The 19,720-nt window shown below is 39.6% G+C and overlaps 1 protein-coding gene across 8 annotated transcripts in view; it reads right to left on the reverse strand.

The window, feature by feature from the left end:
• Positions 1 to 996: 996 nt before the first annotated feature.
• The window catches only part of LOC107273332 (protein PRRC2C), a 25,616-nt gene continuing 6,892 nt past the window's right edge, over positions 997 to 19,720 (reverse strand). The window contains exons 6-21 of one of the 8 annotated variants that reach the window (XM_025090658.1): positions 18,069 to 18,179; positions 17,576 to 17,880; positions 16,029 to 16,602; positions 15,045 to 15,920; positions 14,552 to 14,922; positions 11,773 to 13,464; positions 9,370 to 11,322; positions 8,559 to 8,753; positions 8,173 to 8,478; positions 7,902 to 8,087; positions 7,636 to 7,792; positions 6,733 to 7,083; positions 5,797 to 5,942; positions 4,633 to 4,903; positions 3,523 to 4,461; positions 997 to 3,484 (exon numbers count right to left, since the gene is read on the reverse strand). In XM_025090658.1, coding sequence (XP_024946426.1) covers positions 4,310 to 4,461; positions 4,633 to 4,903; positions 5,797 to 5,942; positions 6,733 to 7,083; positions 7,636 to 7,792; positions 7,902 to 8,087; positions 8,173 to 8,478; positions 8,559 to 8,753; positions 9,370 to 11,322; positions 11,773 to 13,464; positions 14,552 to 14,922; positions 15,045 to 15,920; positions 16,029 to 16,602; positions 17,576 to 17,880; positions 18,069 to 18,179 — 7,646 coding nt within the window. In that variant the 3' untranslated portion in view covers positions 997 to 3,484; positions 3,523 to 4,309. Of the gene's footprint in view, positions 3,485 to 3,513; positions 4,462 to 4,632; positions 4,904 to 5,796; positions 5,943 to 6,732; positions 7,100 to 7,635; positions 7,793 to 7,901; positions 8,088 to 8,172; positions 8,479 to 8,558; positions 8,754 to 9,369; positions 11,323 to 11,772; positions 13,465 to 14,551; positions 14,923 to 15,044; positions 15,921 to 16,028; positions 16,603 to 17,575; positions 17,881 to 18,068; positions 18,180 to 19,720 lie in introns of those variants that run through there. The other 7 variants (XM_025090661.1, XM_015751414.2, XM_015751413.2 and 4 more) reach the window with 7 other exon arrangements.

The raw sequence follows: 19,720 nt of genomic DNA on the forward strand, positions 1-19,720 counted from the left end.
GCTAATCACAGGGAATATGTGTGTTTGCAATCACATTTGCAACGTTAAAGTACCGAAGTCTTATCGGCCTTCTGTTACGTGTTCCAATCACGTATCATATAACCTGCAATCATTAACGGAAGTACGTCCACTCAACGCTACTATCTCACTCACATTCTGTAGCAGGTTGTCCTTTTCAATTGAACTGCACATATAATGTTCATACATATAAAGCTTATTTCCGGTATATGCAAATTGAGTTGCTGTAAGAACCAATAGAAAGAAACGCGGTTTAAAACCTGCCAGAAAGAATCAACTGTTCGCATTTTTTCAACGTATATAATTTAAAGTCGGATTCAATTATATTTGGAAATAGAGACCAAGCAGATTGATTGATTGATCATGGTAATGATGAATAATTTTAACTATCATATTTTTATTATTATAATTACTATTTTCTTTTGTCCTTATAACGTTGATACCTCTGACTAACAGTGTTTCTTACAAATTTGAAATAACTCCTTCCTAGAATTGGTTTCTTTCAGATATATTACTCGATATATTTCTAATCATAGTAGCAATAGTAGTAATAATATTACAACAATAATTAAATTTAAACGTAAATGATCCTTTTAGCGACTACAATGATGGAAGCATAACAATTTTTGTTCTTAAGTTGTCTCAGATATGGATTTTCAGAATTATAGAATGCGAGTAATGCAACATAACAGTCAAATATAATCTGAAATAAAAATAAACGAAAGACGGACGAAGAAGCGTGCAAATAAAAGTAAGCGGATGTGCGTGTATGTGTGTGCATAGCAAAAAAAGCAATAAAAAGGATAATTTTCGCCTTAATATTTTATAAACACATGGACTTCCAATACAAAATACGATCCTGGAATCCGAGGATGGCATCATTGCTGTTTTCTTTCTTAGTTTTAAAAGGATTTTCCTCCTTGTTAGGATCTGTTGTTGGGTTCTTATAAATATAATAATTCAGAGAAATCAACAATATTCTGTGTATTTGCCTTTAATTATTTTATTATCGTTTAGCAGGTAAATATATAAGTTACTGTTGTCATGTCACTAACTACAAATAGATAAAATTACAAGTGCTTATCAGGGGAGGGTGAGAGTGGCAGGGATTGAGGGCTAGAATGCCCTCTTCAATATGGGTCCGTGCCTGTTCATTTATCCGACATTTGTAAAACTTCTGGCAACTTCATCCCAATTTCACATCGTCTCGTTTTATTTCATTTCTTCCATCAGTTCTCGTTCCTCCGTTACTTAAGCTTCATCCTCCACAGCCAACACAGTTATCGCAGTTCAGTCCGTCGACGACACAACACATACACACACACGAGGTTCAGTCTTTGAAATAAAAACAATATCTACAAGGTCGCGTATTGTCAGTCGCAATATAATAATCGTGGCGATTAGGTCAACAATGATCCATTTCAAACGGATCCCTCTTCTTAATTGCGGCCACATTATAATTAATACATTAATTGAGGGATCCTGCGGCATCGTTATGTCGCACTTTACCCACGTTACTTTCTCTCTCACTTTCACTCTCAATACAAATGCAATACTACTTTATTTATGGTCGTCGGCGTTAACGGCGACAGTTGCTAACATTGCGTAAACTAAGTGTCAGCTGGCGAGCCAGTTAGATAGTAATCAGTCTACTTATCAACCAACTGGATAGTAATCGGTCCACGGACCGTCCAGCTAATAATCGATCTACTAGCCAGAATGAACCAGCTGTCTAGCAATCAGTCTACTAACCAACCAGCCAGATAGCCAACTGGCAGTAGTCAGTCGGTTTAACGAAAATTCAATTGGTATTCAAGTTCCTAGTTAAAAAACCATGCGATCCAGAGTCTTGCTCAGTACAACTGTAGCAAAGAACACTCCACGAAATCTGATCAATTTTTCACAGTGCCTGAGAATACAATAAACTCTGACCTACGAACCCACAAAGCTCCCTGGCTCTCTCGCCCACTCGTGACCTGGACACAATTCAAGAAGTACCACTTCACATATAAGCAATATAGACGTGATTAAACAGACTCGAATACCCTCGATAAATCCTTAAAATAGCCTAAACACATTTTCCATATTTTTTTTCGGCCATATTACTTCTTCGTTACCTCAATTATTTATCAATCGTCTCCCCTTCACGTTTCTTATCTTTTCGCATCACTCTCGTATACTGCTGAGTGTACACGTGCAATATAATCGTGATAAATTTACGAAAATAATAATAATTAATAATTAATAATAATAATATACTCGCAATAATAATCATAATAATAACTGCAATAGTAGTAAGAGAAAGAACCATTTACTAGCTTCTTTGAAACGCCATTTCCTTTTCCTCCCTGGAAGTTATCAACTTTTCTTCCATTTTCTGAAATTTTCTTTCATTTTTCTATCAGGACTTTTTCGCCTATGCGGATACACGCTGGTTTGCATAATGCATGTGTACTTTGTGCGGCAGCGCATCGAAGGCACTCTCTACTCTACCTTCTTAGGATCTCCCCCCTTGTAAATTGTCGTCCTCGCCATTATCATGGTCGTATTCATTTTTCTTATTCTCTTCATTGCGTTCATAGCTACCCAAAGATAAATGTTCCTGGTCATCTTCCATGTTACGCATGTTTCTCGGCACAGCGTGCATCAAGTTTATTCATGTTGTCCTTCAATTGTATTTACTGCCGGTTGTGTCGGTTTTCGTTTTATAATAAAACGCGATATCTCGGCACGACACGCACAGTAAACTTTTTATACCGTACTTTTTCATTAGTCGTTATGTGCGCGCGCATACCAAATATCCGAGAAATCGCAAAACTTCCGAAAACGGAGAGACACACTTTAAATTAAAGTGACTTTTTCAAAGAGTAGCGCGATCACACCGTCCTTACGCACGCTGTATACTTATAACAATATCTATTTAGTATCGGTATCGGTATAACAACGAGATGTTTTCTCTGTTTCTTTCTTTTATTATTATATTTTGCTCACGACGGACAATAGCACGCGGCACGCGTGTGGAGCAAATACATATATACTGATACATTGGTAGCGAGTTTTCAATGATTTTTATTCGTTTACTTTACTCCGTGCTTACGTTTTTTTTTTCTTTCATTTCCCGATACATCTGCATTTCAAAAAAATGTTATTTAGTTTTCTTATAAAACGGCCGTATCGTTACGCCCGTCGGGGGTATGACAAATAGTGTCATTTATTTCAAGGTGACAAAATCTTATGTTTGCGCATTTGCGTTAGCGCGTCTACGAGCGCCCATAGTGTCGTCCACGCGACTGGCAGTAGTTTAAATATACATTAGATACTTTTTTTTTCTTCGTTACCACTTTTCGATTCGACCGATTTAAATTTGTCAATCGTGAAATTCATTAAAATCCTTTCCTTACCTACTTCGTATTATAATTCATTGCTTTCGCATTTCTCTGAATCTTTTGTTTGTCGATCGATCAAACTCGGCGACGTCAATGGCGTACTGTGTCGATCGAGCACAAAAAAAAAATTAATTATATCGACGACCAAACATACAGATAATACGCGCAGTGGGCCGTACTTTGAGTCGAAATTATTTCTGTGATAGATTCGTACAATGCAAGAACGCACCATGGTTACGCAAGTGTCGACTTACGGAAATCGTCTTTTCCTCTAAACATAATATTCAATTTTAAAATCACGGACACACAACCTTCCTCCATCACGACCATTTTACGATTTCTTTTTTTTTTAAGTATATTTTTTCCTGCACTCTAGACCGTCAACGATATTTTATTATTTACAAATTGAAAATTACAGGCGCGAGGCTGTCGCGTCCGCTTAGCGAACATGTCTTTCTTTAGGAATGCTTTAAAAAAAAGAGAATAATAATAATACAGAAAAACAAAAGAGATAAATTTTTTCTAATCTAAAAAAACATTGCGGGACGGAAATATTTCATATTAGAAATCGTACGTCAAAGATGGAAATGGCGAAATACAAGAGAATCTCCACGATATAGGAATTCATATTCAGTGTGTCCCAAAGAAATGTGCATTTCGTGTATAAATAGCTCAGGAATATTCCGTTTCTTTAGGATAAAATGGAGGAGGCGAGTGTTACAATACAGTACCGCTCTTTTTACATGTATCCATGTTTCTATGTCAAAGCCAAAATGCGAGATGGCATTCGAGAACTCTCTCTTCGGGGTTTTTCGTTTCTCTTCGAATTACTATGCAATAAAGTAACTTTTCACGTGGTAGTGTCCTGTTTGTTTTTCGTCGGTTATCATTGTATTCCCTTAAATTTATTCATTTTGTTGATTCACTTCCTCCTTGTTCTCACCATCTTGTTGACTCACGTTTGGCTTAGTTCCGCCGGTTTGGGTGCCGCTTGCGGCATCCGCGATTTTGTCACTGTGTGAATCGTTCTTATCGGTCGAATCCATCTTGACGTTACCTGCAATCACGTTTCACCACAATAAATATCTGATCTTTCCTGTCCTTAAGAAGACGTATTGCATACATTTACACTTGTCATTACGATCTATGAATTTTTACTTAGAAATGTATTCGAGTACCGATAGAGTATTTGATCAATTATAATTAAAGAGAAGAGAATAGGACTCACCTTGTGCAGAATAATATTGTTGCTGCATCTTCATGTTCCGCTGTTGTTGCTGCTGCTGTTGCTGGTGCAAATTCGGTCTGTGTCTATTCATTTGCGTTTGTTGTTGCTGCGATGGCATGCAATTAGGTTGTTGCTGCGAGGGATTGTTTGGATTAGGACCTGGTGGAAACGGTACCACTGGTCTCTGAATCGGTGGTGGGTATCGTTGCTGCGACGGCTGAATTCCTGCCCGTGGAGGCATTCCCATTCCACGGACATTCTGTTGCAAAACCTTGGTTTTATGAAAGAACAGAAGATAAAATAATATAAAACGTATTTCTATTGGTATCATAATGCTTATAACATAATTTAATATATATAAGTGGTCACATTACAAAGTCTTTACGACTATCCCATTCTTTGTATTTCCTAATAAAACTTAGTTAATTTTATTATTTTAATTGAGATTGCTAGCTAATTTCAACATGTAAGATCACTTGTAACTATACAATATTATTTCGAGAAGTGGTAATATATTGCCAAAAAAATTCTTAAAAAATCAGCAACATTAGTAATAATAGAATGCCATCATAGTTGCGGTCGGTTAACGTTTTCAAGACGTAGTATTGTATGTACGATAATTACACAATTTATAAAGAATGGAAAATAAAGTATAGAGTAAAGTACACTCTGAGTGTACTCGGAATAAATACTATTAAAATACAATGTGATAGAACCACAAGGAAGTTATCCCTATATAATCTATATAAAAAAAAGTCTGCAAATATTTCAACCGCATGTTTCGTGCGGCCACGTCTTATGCATTCGCCATTGCAAAAAATAATAATTTCGTGAATACGGAACATTCATTTTAAAAAGCACTGAATATCTATAAATGTTACTGTGTTATCTATATCTGCCCGGAACCTAATTATTCGTGTAAACTTCAACATGTTTCAATTTGTTAAGTTTTTTATAAGCATACTTAAATCTATTTTTTGCAACGGTAATTCCATAAATCACTCTCACATGTTTCTTACGGTTGTACCTTTGAAAGTTAAGGTTACGACAAGGTATAGAGCTTGAAAAAAAAAAAAAGTAAAAATGCCAATTGTGGAAAATTAATCTTAAGAACTGAGAGATTTACACTAGATAGAAATAAATGAGTCAATGAATGATACATACATAGTTATTGTAGCTGCTTACCAGAGCAGACTGACTGACGCCCTGATATTGTTGATATTTATGATGCTGAGTAGGACTTGGTTGAGGTTGTTGAGAGGGCGTTTGCTGCTTGCAAGTTCTTGATTTTGGAGAGGGTATCTGAGGCGCTAAAGAATGAACGATTACAATTAAAATTTGTGCGAGACAGCTAAATCACTTTGGAATCCACTGAGAGGAAACCTTGCTCAATATTTATATACATAGTTACTCACACAGATAATATTCGAAGTAACGAATATCCACATCCAAAATATTCTGTGTTCAGGAAGTACTGTTACTACAGTTGAATAACTAAATTGAGATTTGCTGCAGAATTCAATTTTTAAATTAATCTTTAGAAATTATGTAAAATATTGGTAAAAAGTGAAAGTGGAATAGCCATCATCGTCACAAGTACCGAGTACTTGTGTTTCCACTGTTTTATAAAAATTGATGAAAATCAAATATAAACAAAAAGTACTGTAGGAGCTGATTTTATTTAGTTTTACGAGTAAAGACGTACAAGATGATAGCGTTTTTGCGCGTATATATTTAGATGAGGAGATTCCTCGCTTTTGAACATTTTCTGTATGACAACACGCCCACAAGACGAATATGTTAAGTTTCTTATAATTACTAAACGAGATAATAGTACTTAGAAAGAACCCAATGAATATAGATAAGTATGTAGAAAACAAATTGTGAGCTTTCTTAAGACCATAATCATTTTTTTATCATCGATATATTCGGATAGTCTGTTTATGTCATACGTTCAAAGAGTTTCAGTTTTTTAAACCAAAAAATTACCAGAGATTCAAATCCCTAGTTTTTCTAAAGTAGAATCTTCTTAATTGTTTTCTACTACTTATTTAAAATAAACTGCAGGTGTATGCTTAACACAATGTACAAAATTCTTACTTGAACTAAAAACCGAAGCAAGCACGTCCTGCTGATTTCCCGAGGGACTCTTCAACTGCCTAGGTTGTTCCTGTTGCTGATGCTTGCTAAGAAATGTTGCAGCTGCATTTGCTGGTCCTGGCAAACCTCCGGCAGGGTTACGGTATTGCTGTGCGGCAGCTGCGGCTGCAATTTGTAGACCCGAGCCAGACAGAAATTGGGAACTAAAATTCTGGAGGCCAACTGGGGTTGCATTTCCTGTCGCTAGACTCTGACTGTGCTGTCCAAACCCCTGGAGCCCGTAGGGAGTGCCAGTTTGCTGCGCTGCTCCACCAGGTTGATAGAAGCCTGTTTGCGAACCAGGAAACACGTCTGGAAGTAGGATCGACTTTAAGAATCCATGCGAAAAAGAAAATTATTAATCGACCGCACCAGCTTCAAAGACGCACACGCACAAGACTCCCGATACTTCAGCGTAACTGTATTATTGTAACAGAGCATCATGCTTCAGCGACGGTCAATTTTCTATATTATAACTAAAGATTGGATTTAGTGACTATCAAAACGTAGAAGTTACGTACTACTTATTAATTGCGTCAGCGACAGAAAGCATTTTAACGATCGTTAATAAATAATGCAAATATGTGTAACGCCAGCCTAAATAATTCCAAACAGTACACAGCACAGCCAAACAAATATACTAAACGTTTGCCTTTACACAACACGCACGTTATTATAAAAACAATGTAGATATACTTGAAGACCAACAAAAAAAAAAACCTTGAAATATGTCGAGGAATTATATTCCAAGAAGATATTCAACATGAACTTTAATTTACAATAGCGATACTATAGATAATGCGTTTCAGGAAGAAGCGACTAATAGAGTACGTTAGAATAAAGGAATAGGCCAGTCAAGCTTACATAGAAGGGTGTTAGGTTTACCGGCGGAGGTGGCGCTGTAATAGCTGTTCGCCGATGGCTGAACACTTGGACCAGGCCGTTGTACCAATTGCGAATTACCCATATAGCTGCCACTTACTCCTAGTACTTGATTGGGATCGTATGGTATGTACGTCAGCTATAGAAAAAATAGAAGAAATGTTATAAGTAGAAAAAGAAGTAAAGTCTTCTTTATGCATCAAATGAGTTCTTCGCTGCATTTTATTAGGACTAGTGTTAAATCTAACCTGATTTGGTTGTGGTGCAGACGGCGCCTGAAAGTGTGGCGCTTTGGTACCGATTGCACCGATAGGTTGGGAGGAAGGTTTCACGCTAGCAGACATCAGTGAATTTGATGAAGAACTAATCAAAACTGTGTTTGGATTGTTGCTTAGTTGCTGATTCTGACCAAATGGTGGTGCAGCTGCTGCAGTCTGCATGAAAAAGTTTAGTATAAGTAAAACAAAATAATTTTGTGGATCAGGATTGAAAAATTAATTTAAAATTGCAGGAACTCACGATTCTATATTGTGACAGGTTACTCTGGTACATATCTGGAGTTGGAGCATTTGGAGCATGCGGCGGCGGTGGTGGTTGCTGAAGATAAACATTCTGCTGATTGAATGAGCTCTGCAGAGATGGCCCATAGGGGGGATACTGTGTGAACGGGGATCGACTCTGATCCAATTGGAACGCTCCATACAGACCACCAGCTTGAGCTGGTAATTGTCCCGAACCAGTATTGAACAGTACAGCAGGTGGAGATGGGATGGCAGACATGCTGCCATATTGAGCCGCCTGAGAACCTGGGTACTGCGGGAACTCCTGAAAGAAACAAAAGCAAAAAACAAGGTTTATTATTGAATATCTTTAACACGATAGTAAAGATCGTAACTTATTCGTACCTGATAATTTATATGAGAGGGTTGTCCCGTTGAATTGAATGGTGGTGGACTAAGCGGACCCTGAAGACTGGCTGGCGGATGTCCTATTGGACTTTGACCTGGTCCAATCGGACTCGGCCCTGGTACCGCTGACCCTGGCTGTGCTCCGCTGCTACCTGAGGTTTGTTGCTGCGGCTTCACCTGCGGGGGAACCAGCTGCGCATCAGGCAAAGAGTCAGCGTCTTCCCACAGGGGACTTAGAATTTGTTATTTTATTTGTCTATTTACATCATTATCATTCTGTACTTCATCTTTTGTTAATAGCTCTGAACGATTTTACTGTTCTTTAGAAGCTCTCATGCTCGCGGACAATACTTTGACGAAAACAGACTCATCGTGTACATTATTTTTATTAGACAACACTATAAAAACAAAAGAAAAACATGTTCTACGCAAAATTGTGACAAAGAAATACAAATTGATATATGTATCAAAAGTATAATTAATATCTCTAAACACGTAGTAGATACGGTATCTAAGTTTCTTTTCCATTAATTGGATGAGTTTGCGTGAGAAGCGTCGCATCAGCCACTTACCTTTGGTATTTTCACCAGTTATCACGGGATAAAAATTATTTAAAAAGTATGTAATAATCGAAAATATGATTCATAGAAATGACATTTAACGACAGATTAGTGATCAACAACGAAGCAGGTGACTGATATATTCAAATTGAAAAATAAAAAATGTAGTGATGTAATAGCACGTTTGCACGTGTCAACGTTCAACGACATTAAACTAAGAAATTGTGTGACGCGAAACGAATTCTCACCTTGCACACATTTGTTGATGTCGTTATTTCATTCTTCATGTTGGCCTGATTGTACTGCTGATGAGGATTGTAACTGTCATCAACGTTGCTACTTTCAAAGGCTTGTGGGAAGCTATTGGGAGTGCTGACAACGCTTCCGTCCTCGTGCTCCACGACGGTAGGCATAGGCGGTGTATTTTCCCAGACCTTCTTCACGGAGGCAATCTTCAAGTTTAGTTCGGCAGTTGATGGCGAAATGGTGCTCTGACCACCAGTCATGTGCATAGACCTCGGCATGCCCAAGGACTTGCTTTTGTCATCAGTCAACTGAGACAAGTCGGAGTCAAATGTGAAGTCGAGTTTCATATCTGCATTATCCTCGCTCTTAGTAAATGACAACGGCATTTGAATCGGTTCCTGCTGAGCACTCTTGTCCTTCATAAGATCGTTGGCCTTGCTCGAAAATGCTACTGATAACGCCTGCTGCTGATGTTGAAGCTGGCCGTTCTCCTCCTCCATGTCACCACTGCGCTTGTCTATCCTGGGCTGGTTCTTGATGTGATTAGAGAATTTTGACTTGATAGCTAAGTCCGTTGGAGCTGATTTTGTCGTTTTCGAGTAGTTCGTGTTCTCGAAGATCAAGGTATTCAACGGTGGTGATGTACCATCGGAAACATTCTTCTCCACGGCTATACTGTCCTTAGTTATCTTACCAGGAGGTTTCTCATTATTTGGTGAATTTCGCTGACTACTACCACCGGAGTTTATCTGCTCATTAGTTTCATGGCTATGATCATTCTGAGCCGTCAAACCCGACATCAGCTGAATATCTGCTGGCACAGCTGCTGATGAAGATGGCGAGTTTGAGCGCAATTGGCTAGTAAATGGTTTATCCCAAGCATTAACGGTAGGTGGTGGAGCTGGTCCTCCAGAAGACGAATCCTTGTTATAACCAGGGTTGTTAGAATTGCCAAGTTTATTTGAATTAGTTTCTGAACCCGATTCATTCGTTCCCAATTGCTGTTGCTGCTGTTGCATTGCCAGACGTTGTTTTATGAATCTGGGCGCCAATTTCTGACGGTTTGGATTTCGGTCAAATTGTTTCGCGGACATGTTTGCCGGTTGAGGAATGGGTTGACCCAATAGTGGTGGTATATTCTGAATTTGTTGGGGATTAGGTTGCGAGCCATTAGATTTGGATTTAGAGCGATCACGATCGCGATCACGTTCCTTGTCCTTATCGCGTCTTGTAGACTTAGGCTCTTCCTTCTGACTGTGCCTAGACTCCTTGACATTCTTCTTGGAACGTACTTCCTGAAATCCGTCAGAGTCCAATTTATCTTCAGCACTGTTAACGGCATCGTCACCACCGGCTGAATAATTGTTAACTTCGGTATCAACCTCAATCACTTTTTTATCCTTGCCTTGCGTCTTCTTCTTCATGTCACTCAGTACCTGATTCACGAGATTAGGATTATTCAGCTTGATCTCGTCGACGCGGTTCACGGTGCTCTCCTTGTTTGTATTTTTGCCAGAGATAGGTGCGCTGTTTGCTGAGCCTTGACTACGAGGTCGACCATTTTGCGCTTGTGCATTTTGCATCAATGGTGGTATATTTCCAGAATGATTTCGGGGATTGTTGAACGATGAGTTTTGCGCATTGCGCTTCTCGGCACCTGGCGCGCGCGAAGTCGCACTGGAAGACTTGGAACTCTTTTCACGATCACGATTGTTTCCACCTTGTTCGCCTCTGCGCGACTGAGCATTGTTGCTCGAGAGATTTTGCGTTGAACCCTGATTACCACGATTAGCAAATTGCTTATTGCGGCTGTTACGTGATTCTTTACGTTCCTCGACGTGCTCCTCGCTATTTTCTGACGTTGTTTCCCATTCTTCGTTTCCTACGTCCAGAGAGTTTTGTTTTGAAATGTTACTGCCACTGGCGCGAAAGCGGGCTTCACGACTCTCCTTTCCCTGGAAAAAAAACCACATTGAGTAAGGATGTATTCATGGAGATGTATATAGTTTAACCGAATGTAAATTTAGTCCATTTCCGGAACATCAAAAACAGATTAAGATCACGATCTTCAGTTTTCAAATACTAATCTACTCTATCAATGTTTTCCAAATACTTGTGTTTTTTTATTTCGAATAAGTTATCATTTATTACTTTACTAAATATTCATATATGTAGATTAATATCAAGTATATCACTCGACAACAAAGCTAAATAGATGCGTTTAAAAACAAAATGTATTTTGCCTCTCCTAATACAGCTACCATACAAAGTACTCATACGTAGTACTCCTGAATCTAATTTGGTGTAGATAATAAGATTCGTTTGTATAGATTGTGCAATTCTAATATTAGGTATAGAAAAGCTAGAATTTAAAAGCCAGCATAAAATTAATCCAGATTACTTACTCGTCTGCTTCCGCTTTGGTTTCTTTTGGAACGCGGTTCCTCCTTCCTGGATTGGGTTCTCTGTGGCACAGGGTTATGGCCACCAGTAAGATTATTATCCTGCTTATTGTTACCCTGATGAGATTGCTGGTTCGTTGACTTGGCGTGTCTTCCAGTAATACCAGCAGTGAGGGCTTGTTGCTTGGCAATAATTTTGTCATCTGAGGACTCCAACTGTGAAGACATAGTCGCGTTGGCTTCACTCTCTGGTGTAGGCGTAGGAGGACTTTGTTGAGAACCACCACTCAGCTTTTCGTCCGCATTCCGTTCGGTTGAGAAAGGACTCTTGCTCGGTGGTGGACCGTAAACCTCCATGCGACCCCCGGTAGTTGCACCACGCATTCCAAACCCCCCGCGACCCAAACGAGAAGGTTGTCCGGATGGTGCGAAACCCTCGCGACTTGGCCTACCATCATAACTTCTCTTATCGTTGCGAGACTGTGAATATTCATTTGCACCAGTTCCTCCAGCATTGTTACTGCCACTACCAACAGTCACATTGGCACCAGTTCCAGAAGCACTGCCGCGTTTTTCTTCACGTCGAGATACTTCTCGATTACGATCCTCCTTCTCAAGTTTCTGAGATGGCTTTGGTGATCTGGTCGACCTTCTTTCCTCCTTGCCAGATTCAGTTGACCCAGAGATCTCGTCTCCGCTCATCTCAGAATCGGTATGACCATAAGAACCACTTCTAGCAGATCCTGGACGACACATTGAACGAGGGCCTCCACGGCGTCTTCGGCATTCAGGTCCACGCCATCCTCTGCTATATACACTGCTATATGCACCACCCCATGGACGACCTCCGCGAGATTCCCGTCCTCTGGAGCTGCCACTGTTAGTCCTGTTGCGTACGTTCTTATCGCGCTTCTCATCCTTAGAGTCTTCCTTGCTGTCCTCGGCGAGTGTATCATCACGTTTATCTACACTGAGTTTTTCCATGCTCTGTTTGAGATCCACCAAGTCCTTTTCATCCTTGATGGGCTCTAACAGTTTCTCTTCCTCCTTCTCAAAAGTGGGCGACACTGCATCAGCCCAGGCTTTCGGTGAGTTGTCACCAGGTCTCTCCATTGCTCTACCATTTTCCGGAGCACGTTCCAACTTTCTGTTCCATACTTCCGACTCCTTTTTCAACTCAGTAGGACTCTCCTTATTGACGTCTTTTTTCTCTAGCTCGCTGCTGGACCTCTTTAATTGTGTCATACAACGTTTTTCGGCCTTGAGTTCATCGGCTTCCAATTTCTCCCGTGTCACGGGACCTGGTGCTTGTCTTCTGTCACGTTCCCGCTCGCGATCTCTCTCACGATCCCTATCTCGATCGCGATTATCATCGCGGTAAGGATCACGCTTCTTCTCATCATAATCAGAAATATCATTGACCCAAGAGCCACAGTCACGCGACTTATGAGATTCATCATCGCGTATAGACGTCCTTGACTCCCTGGATGCACGACTGTCCCGAGAATCAGGTCGTTGAGGACGGTCATTACGCTCTATGCGCTCATCCCTTGGAGGATCACGACGTGCCTCTATTGGTCTGTCTTGCAAGTTCCGTTCGTCGCGTAGATCACGTCGATCATCTCGCCATTCAGAACTCTCGGATCTTTCTCGAGGCAAGTCACGGTCGTCGAACGGATCCTGCTGAACCGAATTCTACGGGATATCAAAAAATAGGTTATCATTAACTTACATGATGATGAAATAAACAGATAAACATGTATTACAAAATAGTAAATCGAATTTAAATAATAATTTGTTTTGCTATGTTGAAACTCGAAATTCATAGTACATGAATTTCAAGCTGTGTATTAGCAAAAATTTATATATCCTGGTCCTCAAAAGGAATTGTACTGATAACTATAGCAGATATCAGATACATTTGCGGTTATTCAGGACATTTAGATCCTTTGTTTATATTGCGAAAGATTGAAGTTTGTGAATTGTATATTTAACGATCTTTGAGATTGGGGATTAGCTGATCAAAAGCTTTTATTATTCAACGATAACTTAATATTTTATAACTTGGTGAATTATCCTTCGCAAAACTCTTTACGTTTAATGAACTTTGTTTACGTCATTTATAAAATGGCAAAAATAGTAGAAAGAGCTTGTAGATATACTTCTTGGAACGATTCATGCATTTTTTAACACAATGCCTTCCGCACGTCTAATCGGGATTCTTTAGTTTGGCGTCGGTAGGACTGGTTCAGATCTCGCACTACCGTGGTGTCACCGGCATTTACTCAATAGTTTTGCACACGAAACCAACATGGTGGCACCGGCATTTGCCCGATAGTTTTCGCGGAACACCAACGTGGTGTCAACGGACGGCATAGTGTTAATTCACACATTTTCACCACACAATGCAATATAAATGCGCTTTTGTGATAATGTAGTAATATGTGTACAATGAATTCTTATTAAAGAATCTTATGTAATAGTTTTATCTACTTTTTCAGGTTGTGTAAAATCGAAATCTTATACACATGAAAAACATTAAATATAAATAGTAAAGGAAATAGAATATGGAAACATCAGTTCTTAGTGCATTGCAATGAAATTTTCAGAGAGACCTGATCGAGTATCGCGCTAAGTACAGGCATTAAATTATTAATAATAAATGACGAAGTGCAAAGATCAATAGAATTCGTTGAACTAACGTAATTATGCCACCTTAAAATAAGGGCACTAATGTGTTTATTTTTCGTACAATCTTAGAGTTTTAAAAGAAAAAACTAACCTTTGAATAATTGTCGTAATCCTTCTTCTCCCTGGTATCTCTATTATCCCTGTCTCGGGGTGCATCTCTCGAATCTCGATCTTTATCGGCGTAGTGCCTATCACGATCCCAGGAATCACGCGAGTGCCTATCATCATACTCGTATTCCCTGTAGCCACGATTATAATCATCATAATACCCGCTGTTTTTACGGCTGTCGTATGATCGGTGAGACGAGTGCCGATAACGTTCCTCTCTAGAGGGAACTGGTGCACTACGAAGATCTCTAGACGGAGGTCTATCCTCCTCCGGAGTTCCGGACAGTTCGGAATCAGCTCTGATACGACGTTGCGGTGGTGGCATGGAATGTGACTGCTTCATGCCGCTGTCTGCTAATTCAAAAAATTCATAAGAAACATTTGCCGCAAAATGGAACTGGTTTTCATAAAGCAGTTTACAAGTATAAAACAGAACAATATCAGTGTAAGGAATCATATGACAAACATAAACTTACTCAGTGAACTGGGATGGTTACAGTGTGACCATCTCCCAGGATCGTATTGCTGAGAAAAGGAACCTGGCTGGGAAGTGGAGGGTCGGTCGGTGTTCGGTGAAACACGATTATAACCGGAACCAGAACCAGTATTACCACCGCCACTACCAGAGCCAGCACCAGCGCCACTCCCGACGCTAGCGCCAGCACCACTTCTCTCAGCTTGTTGTTTCTGGAACCTAGGAGGTAGATTGTTCTGGAAGTATCGCGAGAACGCTGGTTGATCTCTATCCCTAGTTTCCCTTTGGTCACGTTCACGTTCACGATCACGATCACGCTCACGTTCGCGTTCCCTTTCGCGTTCACGATCACGATCACGATCACGATCACGGTCACGATCGCGGTCCCGTTCACGTTCACGCTGTTCACGATCACGCAAGACTTCCTGCTGCTGCTGCCCTTTGGTAGTACTACCAGGACGATCGACCGGACGGCATTCGCTCGCCGACTGATCACGAGATTCTCTGGAATCACGGACGGCATCACGGTTTCCTACTAGTTTCTCGTCCCTTCCTTCGGACGATGTACGCGATCTTTCGCGTTCCCTGCTTTCCCGCTCGCGTTCCCATTCTGGTATGGGAATGGGAACTGATGGAACGGTAATCAATGATCCTTTGGGTTCTGAAGAAACCACAGACTCGTCATCCTTTTGTTTAGCCTGCTTCTCTTTAAGTTTCTGCTCCAGATCCTGAAGTTTCTTCGCTGCGGCCTGTTTTGTTAATTCTTGGAAACGCTTTTCCTCTTCCTCCTTACGTTGCCGAGCTCGCTCCACCGCAGATGCCACTTTCTCGCCTTGTTCTCTACGTCTCTGATTCCAGATCTCCTCATCCTCAACGCCTGAGTAGGATAAAAGAGGTTAGAAAGACTTTCCCGTCGAAAATAACAAATAATTTTTTTTACACCAGGATGGATATATTTAAGAGCAGATTTAAAACATGCCAATACCTCGCAGAGGATGTCCAGATCGCATTTGCTGTTGTGAAGGATAAGTAGAGGGTCTATTAGTTCCCCGGAAATCACGTGGACCAGTAGAAGGTTGTTGATTCCAAGGATGATGAGATGACTGATCTCTTGTGTCTCTAGAATCCCTGTCTCTGTCCCTATCGTTACGGATATCCTTAAGCTTGTCACGATCCTCCAATGGAGTTTCGTCTCTTTTGTCATCCTTACTAGGACCTTTAGAGCCCTCCAGGCCTCTCTGATCGTCCTTTTTCAGGGGCTCAGACTCAGGCTCATCATCGCTGAAGGCCAGTTTCTGATTATAGTCGATATCGTCATGTGCTGCCCACCCAACTTCACGGGAAATATCATCCATCTGGGTGAGGTCTTCTTCCTTGATAATGGGTCTGGTAATAAGTTCCTCTTCCACGGGCTGCTGTGCACGTTCACGCTCCTGCTGCCGTTGTGGTGGTGGAAAACGTTCCTGAGGATAGTTGAACCTGGGTCGAGGTCCACCAGAGCCGGCCATGTTCCCCGGGAACTGAGAAGGGAATCCGCCAGGAAAATTTCCTCTGTACATCTTTACAATGGATACAAAAGTAGAATAGTGTTATATATGAGGTAATGTATGTTAGTATGAAGGTTTATCTATTGGAAATTTACATATAACACGCATCGTATTAGAATTCCTAGAGTGAAATTGCTGCTTTTGACTAAACGTGAATTCATATTTGTGCCTTTACAATACTTGACTGGTAGAACACAAATCCCCCTTTATGCAAAATCTTATATTTAGCAATAAAATATGTGGCAGTGGATCATCCGACGCCAGACTCTATTTTCATTAAACAAATTACTTGGAAGACCACAGAAAAGTTTCTTCCAACAACCGGTTTAACATAAAAAAAAATACAAAATGAAATCCAGCAACCTAATTCTGAAATGATAATCTTGTATGGTGATATGATCAAGAACTATGCACCGTTCACTCGATATTAACAAAATAACTTGATACAAAGAACATAATTTTTAAATATTGATTGAAATATATATATATGAAGTATTTTATAACTGATCAATAACCATAGAGCTGCTATTGTTTTATTACAACATGCTAAGGTAAATTTGCGAGTTTATTATAATTATCCTAATAATCTATTCCGTCAATATCATAACCAAGTTATTGTCTTCTTGAATGAACGATGCGATGTAAAAATGCTAAACCGCGTATTACTAATATACGAAAACTTTGTTCATTATTTCGATATTGAATTTTGCTTAAAATCCAGAACATTAAACGGTATAAAAATATCTCTTAACTCATAATGAATTTGAAATAATTGCACTTACAACATGATGGAAAATATTATTACGAGAAAATTACTCCTTGAATATGTTACAACTAATGTAAGTATGAAACCCCTATGAGTCTTAATATTGGGTACATCTGAAAATTCTGGTCGTTTTTTAAGATGAAACAGAGCACCCTCGAAACGGCCAAAAGTTTTCAATCGACCCAACAGACAGAACAGAATGATGACCATGATACTTACGAATGGAGGGATCAGTCCTCGATAATGATGCATATTCGGAGCGACTTGATGTGAACCGGAAGGGGCAAGGCTCTGATTGTTCTGAGTTCCGTTTGGGCCTCCCTGGGCCATGCCCATGCCCGGCGATTGGGCCAAGTTCGGTCGTCCGCCACCGGCCGCATCTTGGTGTCCTGCCGATGTACCACCTACATTCCCTCCTATCGGGGGGCCCTGGACCCCCGGAGTATTCCCATTCCCTGGCCCACTTCCGCTTGCTCCAGGTCCTCCTGCCGTACGACTTCCACCTTGGATCCAGCTTCCCTCTGCTAAAATTCATTAACTCATTTCTTATACTTGTACCATGGGCCACAATAGATGGCATGATTAGTATTCGTGGTAGGCATATTTATTGCTAACTAGGAGCATCAAAACAATACTGTAAATTAAAAAACCAATAAAAGGAATGCGGCGTATTCACAACTTCGAAATATTGAGTAAGTAAACTTCAACTCACTTTGAGGACGTAGGCTCGGGCCTGGTCCGTACTGTGCATTCAACTCTCGATTCTGCTGTGACTGTTGTTGCTGTTGCTGCTGCTGTTGCTGTTGACCAGGAGTTGGACCTCCTACAGACAATCAAAAGTTAAATTACTAAACTTCAGTTTCGATGCAACGTCAATATAAAACAGCGAACAAAATTCAACGAAACGAAATTCACTATGTAATATCAGAATCTGCGAACGTTCTTGTTGTTTTCAAGATCATTGGTATAAAACCGAACGAAAATTTACTGAGACAAAAACAAAAAACTAGGTATAAAATGAACTACGTAAATGTAGAAGTTGCGGAAGCATCTGCCATTTAAAAAAATCGTATGTAGATGAATATTTTAAACGTAATCACGAAAATCTTTTAGAAATGTTTGGGCCTCGCTAAAAATCAGCGCACTCTCCTTTTTATCAGTTTCTCCCATATACTATTTTATTTTTTGCGCGCAGTAACTTTAAAAACCAATCGACTTCAGCTGATTTCATAACTTTACATACTCTGAGAAACTATTTCGACTATCGTTAATCCTAATTCTTTTAAACTTTTTGCAACCGCCTTAAGTGTTCTTCTAGAAAATCCGTCTCTTTGTCATCAAAGGAATCTGCAATGGCTCGTTATCATCACTTCAAATCATGATACCGAATCCAGAGATTTCTTCAAAAAGATTTTCCAAATGATTCTGTCATATGCGATTACGCAAATTTATTATTGACAAACTCACAACTAATGGCAACACAACCTGACAGGTACTTTCACAAAATGGCTATCGAACAAAGAAAATACAACACAAAGAAGTAAATACCATAGTAGAAAAAATATCTTCAAAGAGCTTTCTTAGCTTCTATTAACCCAACCTCTCCCATGAAAAGCATAACATTAATAGAAGATGTGCAACTAAATAAATGGATCGTACCAAGAACGCTACATGGTTATAACGCACAGAAGTTGACTTGCTGTAGCAGATACGATAAGAAAATATAATTGAGAAAAACGGGACACGTGGAAGAAAACAAAAAATGGCTACATCTGCTCATATGTGACTTTTCCATATGTCTCCATAATATGCATGGCAATATACGCGGGAATGTACAATGTGTGTACAGATTTGTTAGATAACGCGTATACTATTTCTTTTTGTAGCAATTGATTGAAGCACTAAATAATAGTTGGGCGTAAAGTCGACAAACGCGTTTACCCCTATATTTGTGCAAGTTTCACTGAATAAAACGAAGCTCAAAAACATTTTTTTCTGCAAAACGTGATGAAGACACTTTGAAGAGAAGAAAACTTCATGGATGAAGCACTTTACCAAGGAAACGTCGTGAAATGTCGATTTTCAGTAATAATTTTAAAAAATATCAACTCTTTAAAGAGTAATGCATTTTTTAAAATTCTAGTTGACACCCATGTTTTTATAGAATACACCTTTTTTCTAACAAATAAAGACTTTTCGACCATATTTATTTCATAAAAATAATCTAATTAGTCCAACGTTAATTAATATACTGTTACAAAAAATCATGTCTTGCAAAGTATCACGCGTATACGTGATACCCTTTGCCCGAATAATGGTAGATCTTAGCAAATTTTTCGGAAATATGTTTTTTTTTTTTTTTTT

The sequence above is a fragment of the Cephus cinctus genome, unplaced genomic scaffold (assembly GCF_000341935.2).
Source record: "Cephus cinctus unplaced genomic scaffold, Ccin1 Ccin1_scaffold1569, whole genome shotgun sequence".
NCBI classification, from domain to species: domain Eukaryota; kingdom Metazoa; phylum Arthropoda; class Insecta; order Hymenoptera; family Cephidae; genus Cephus; species Cephus cinctus.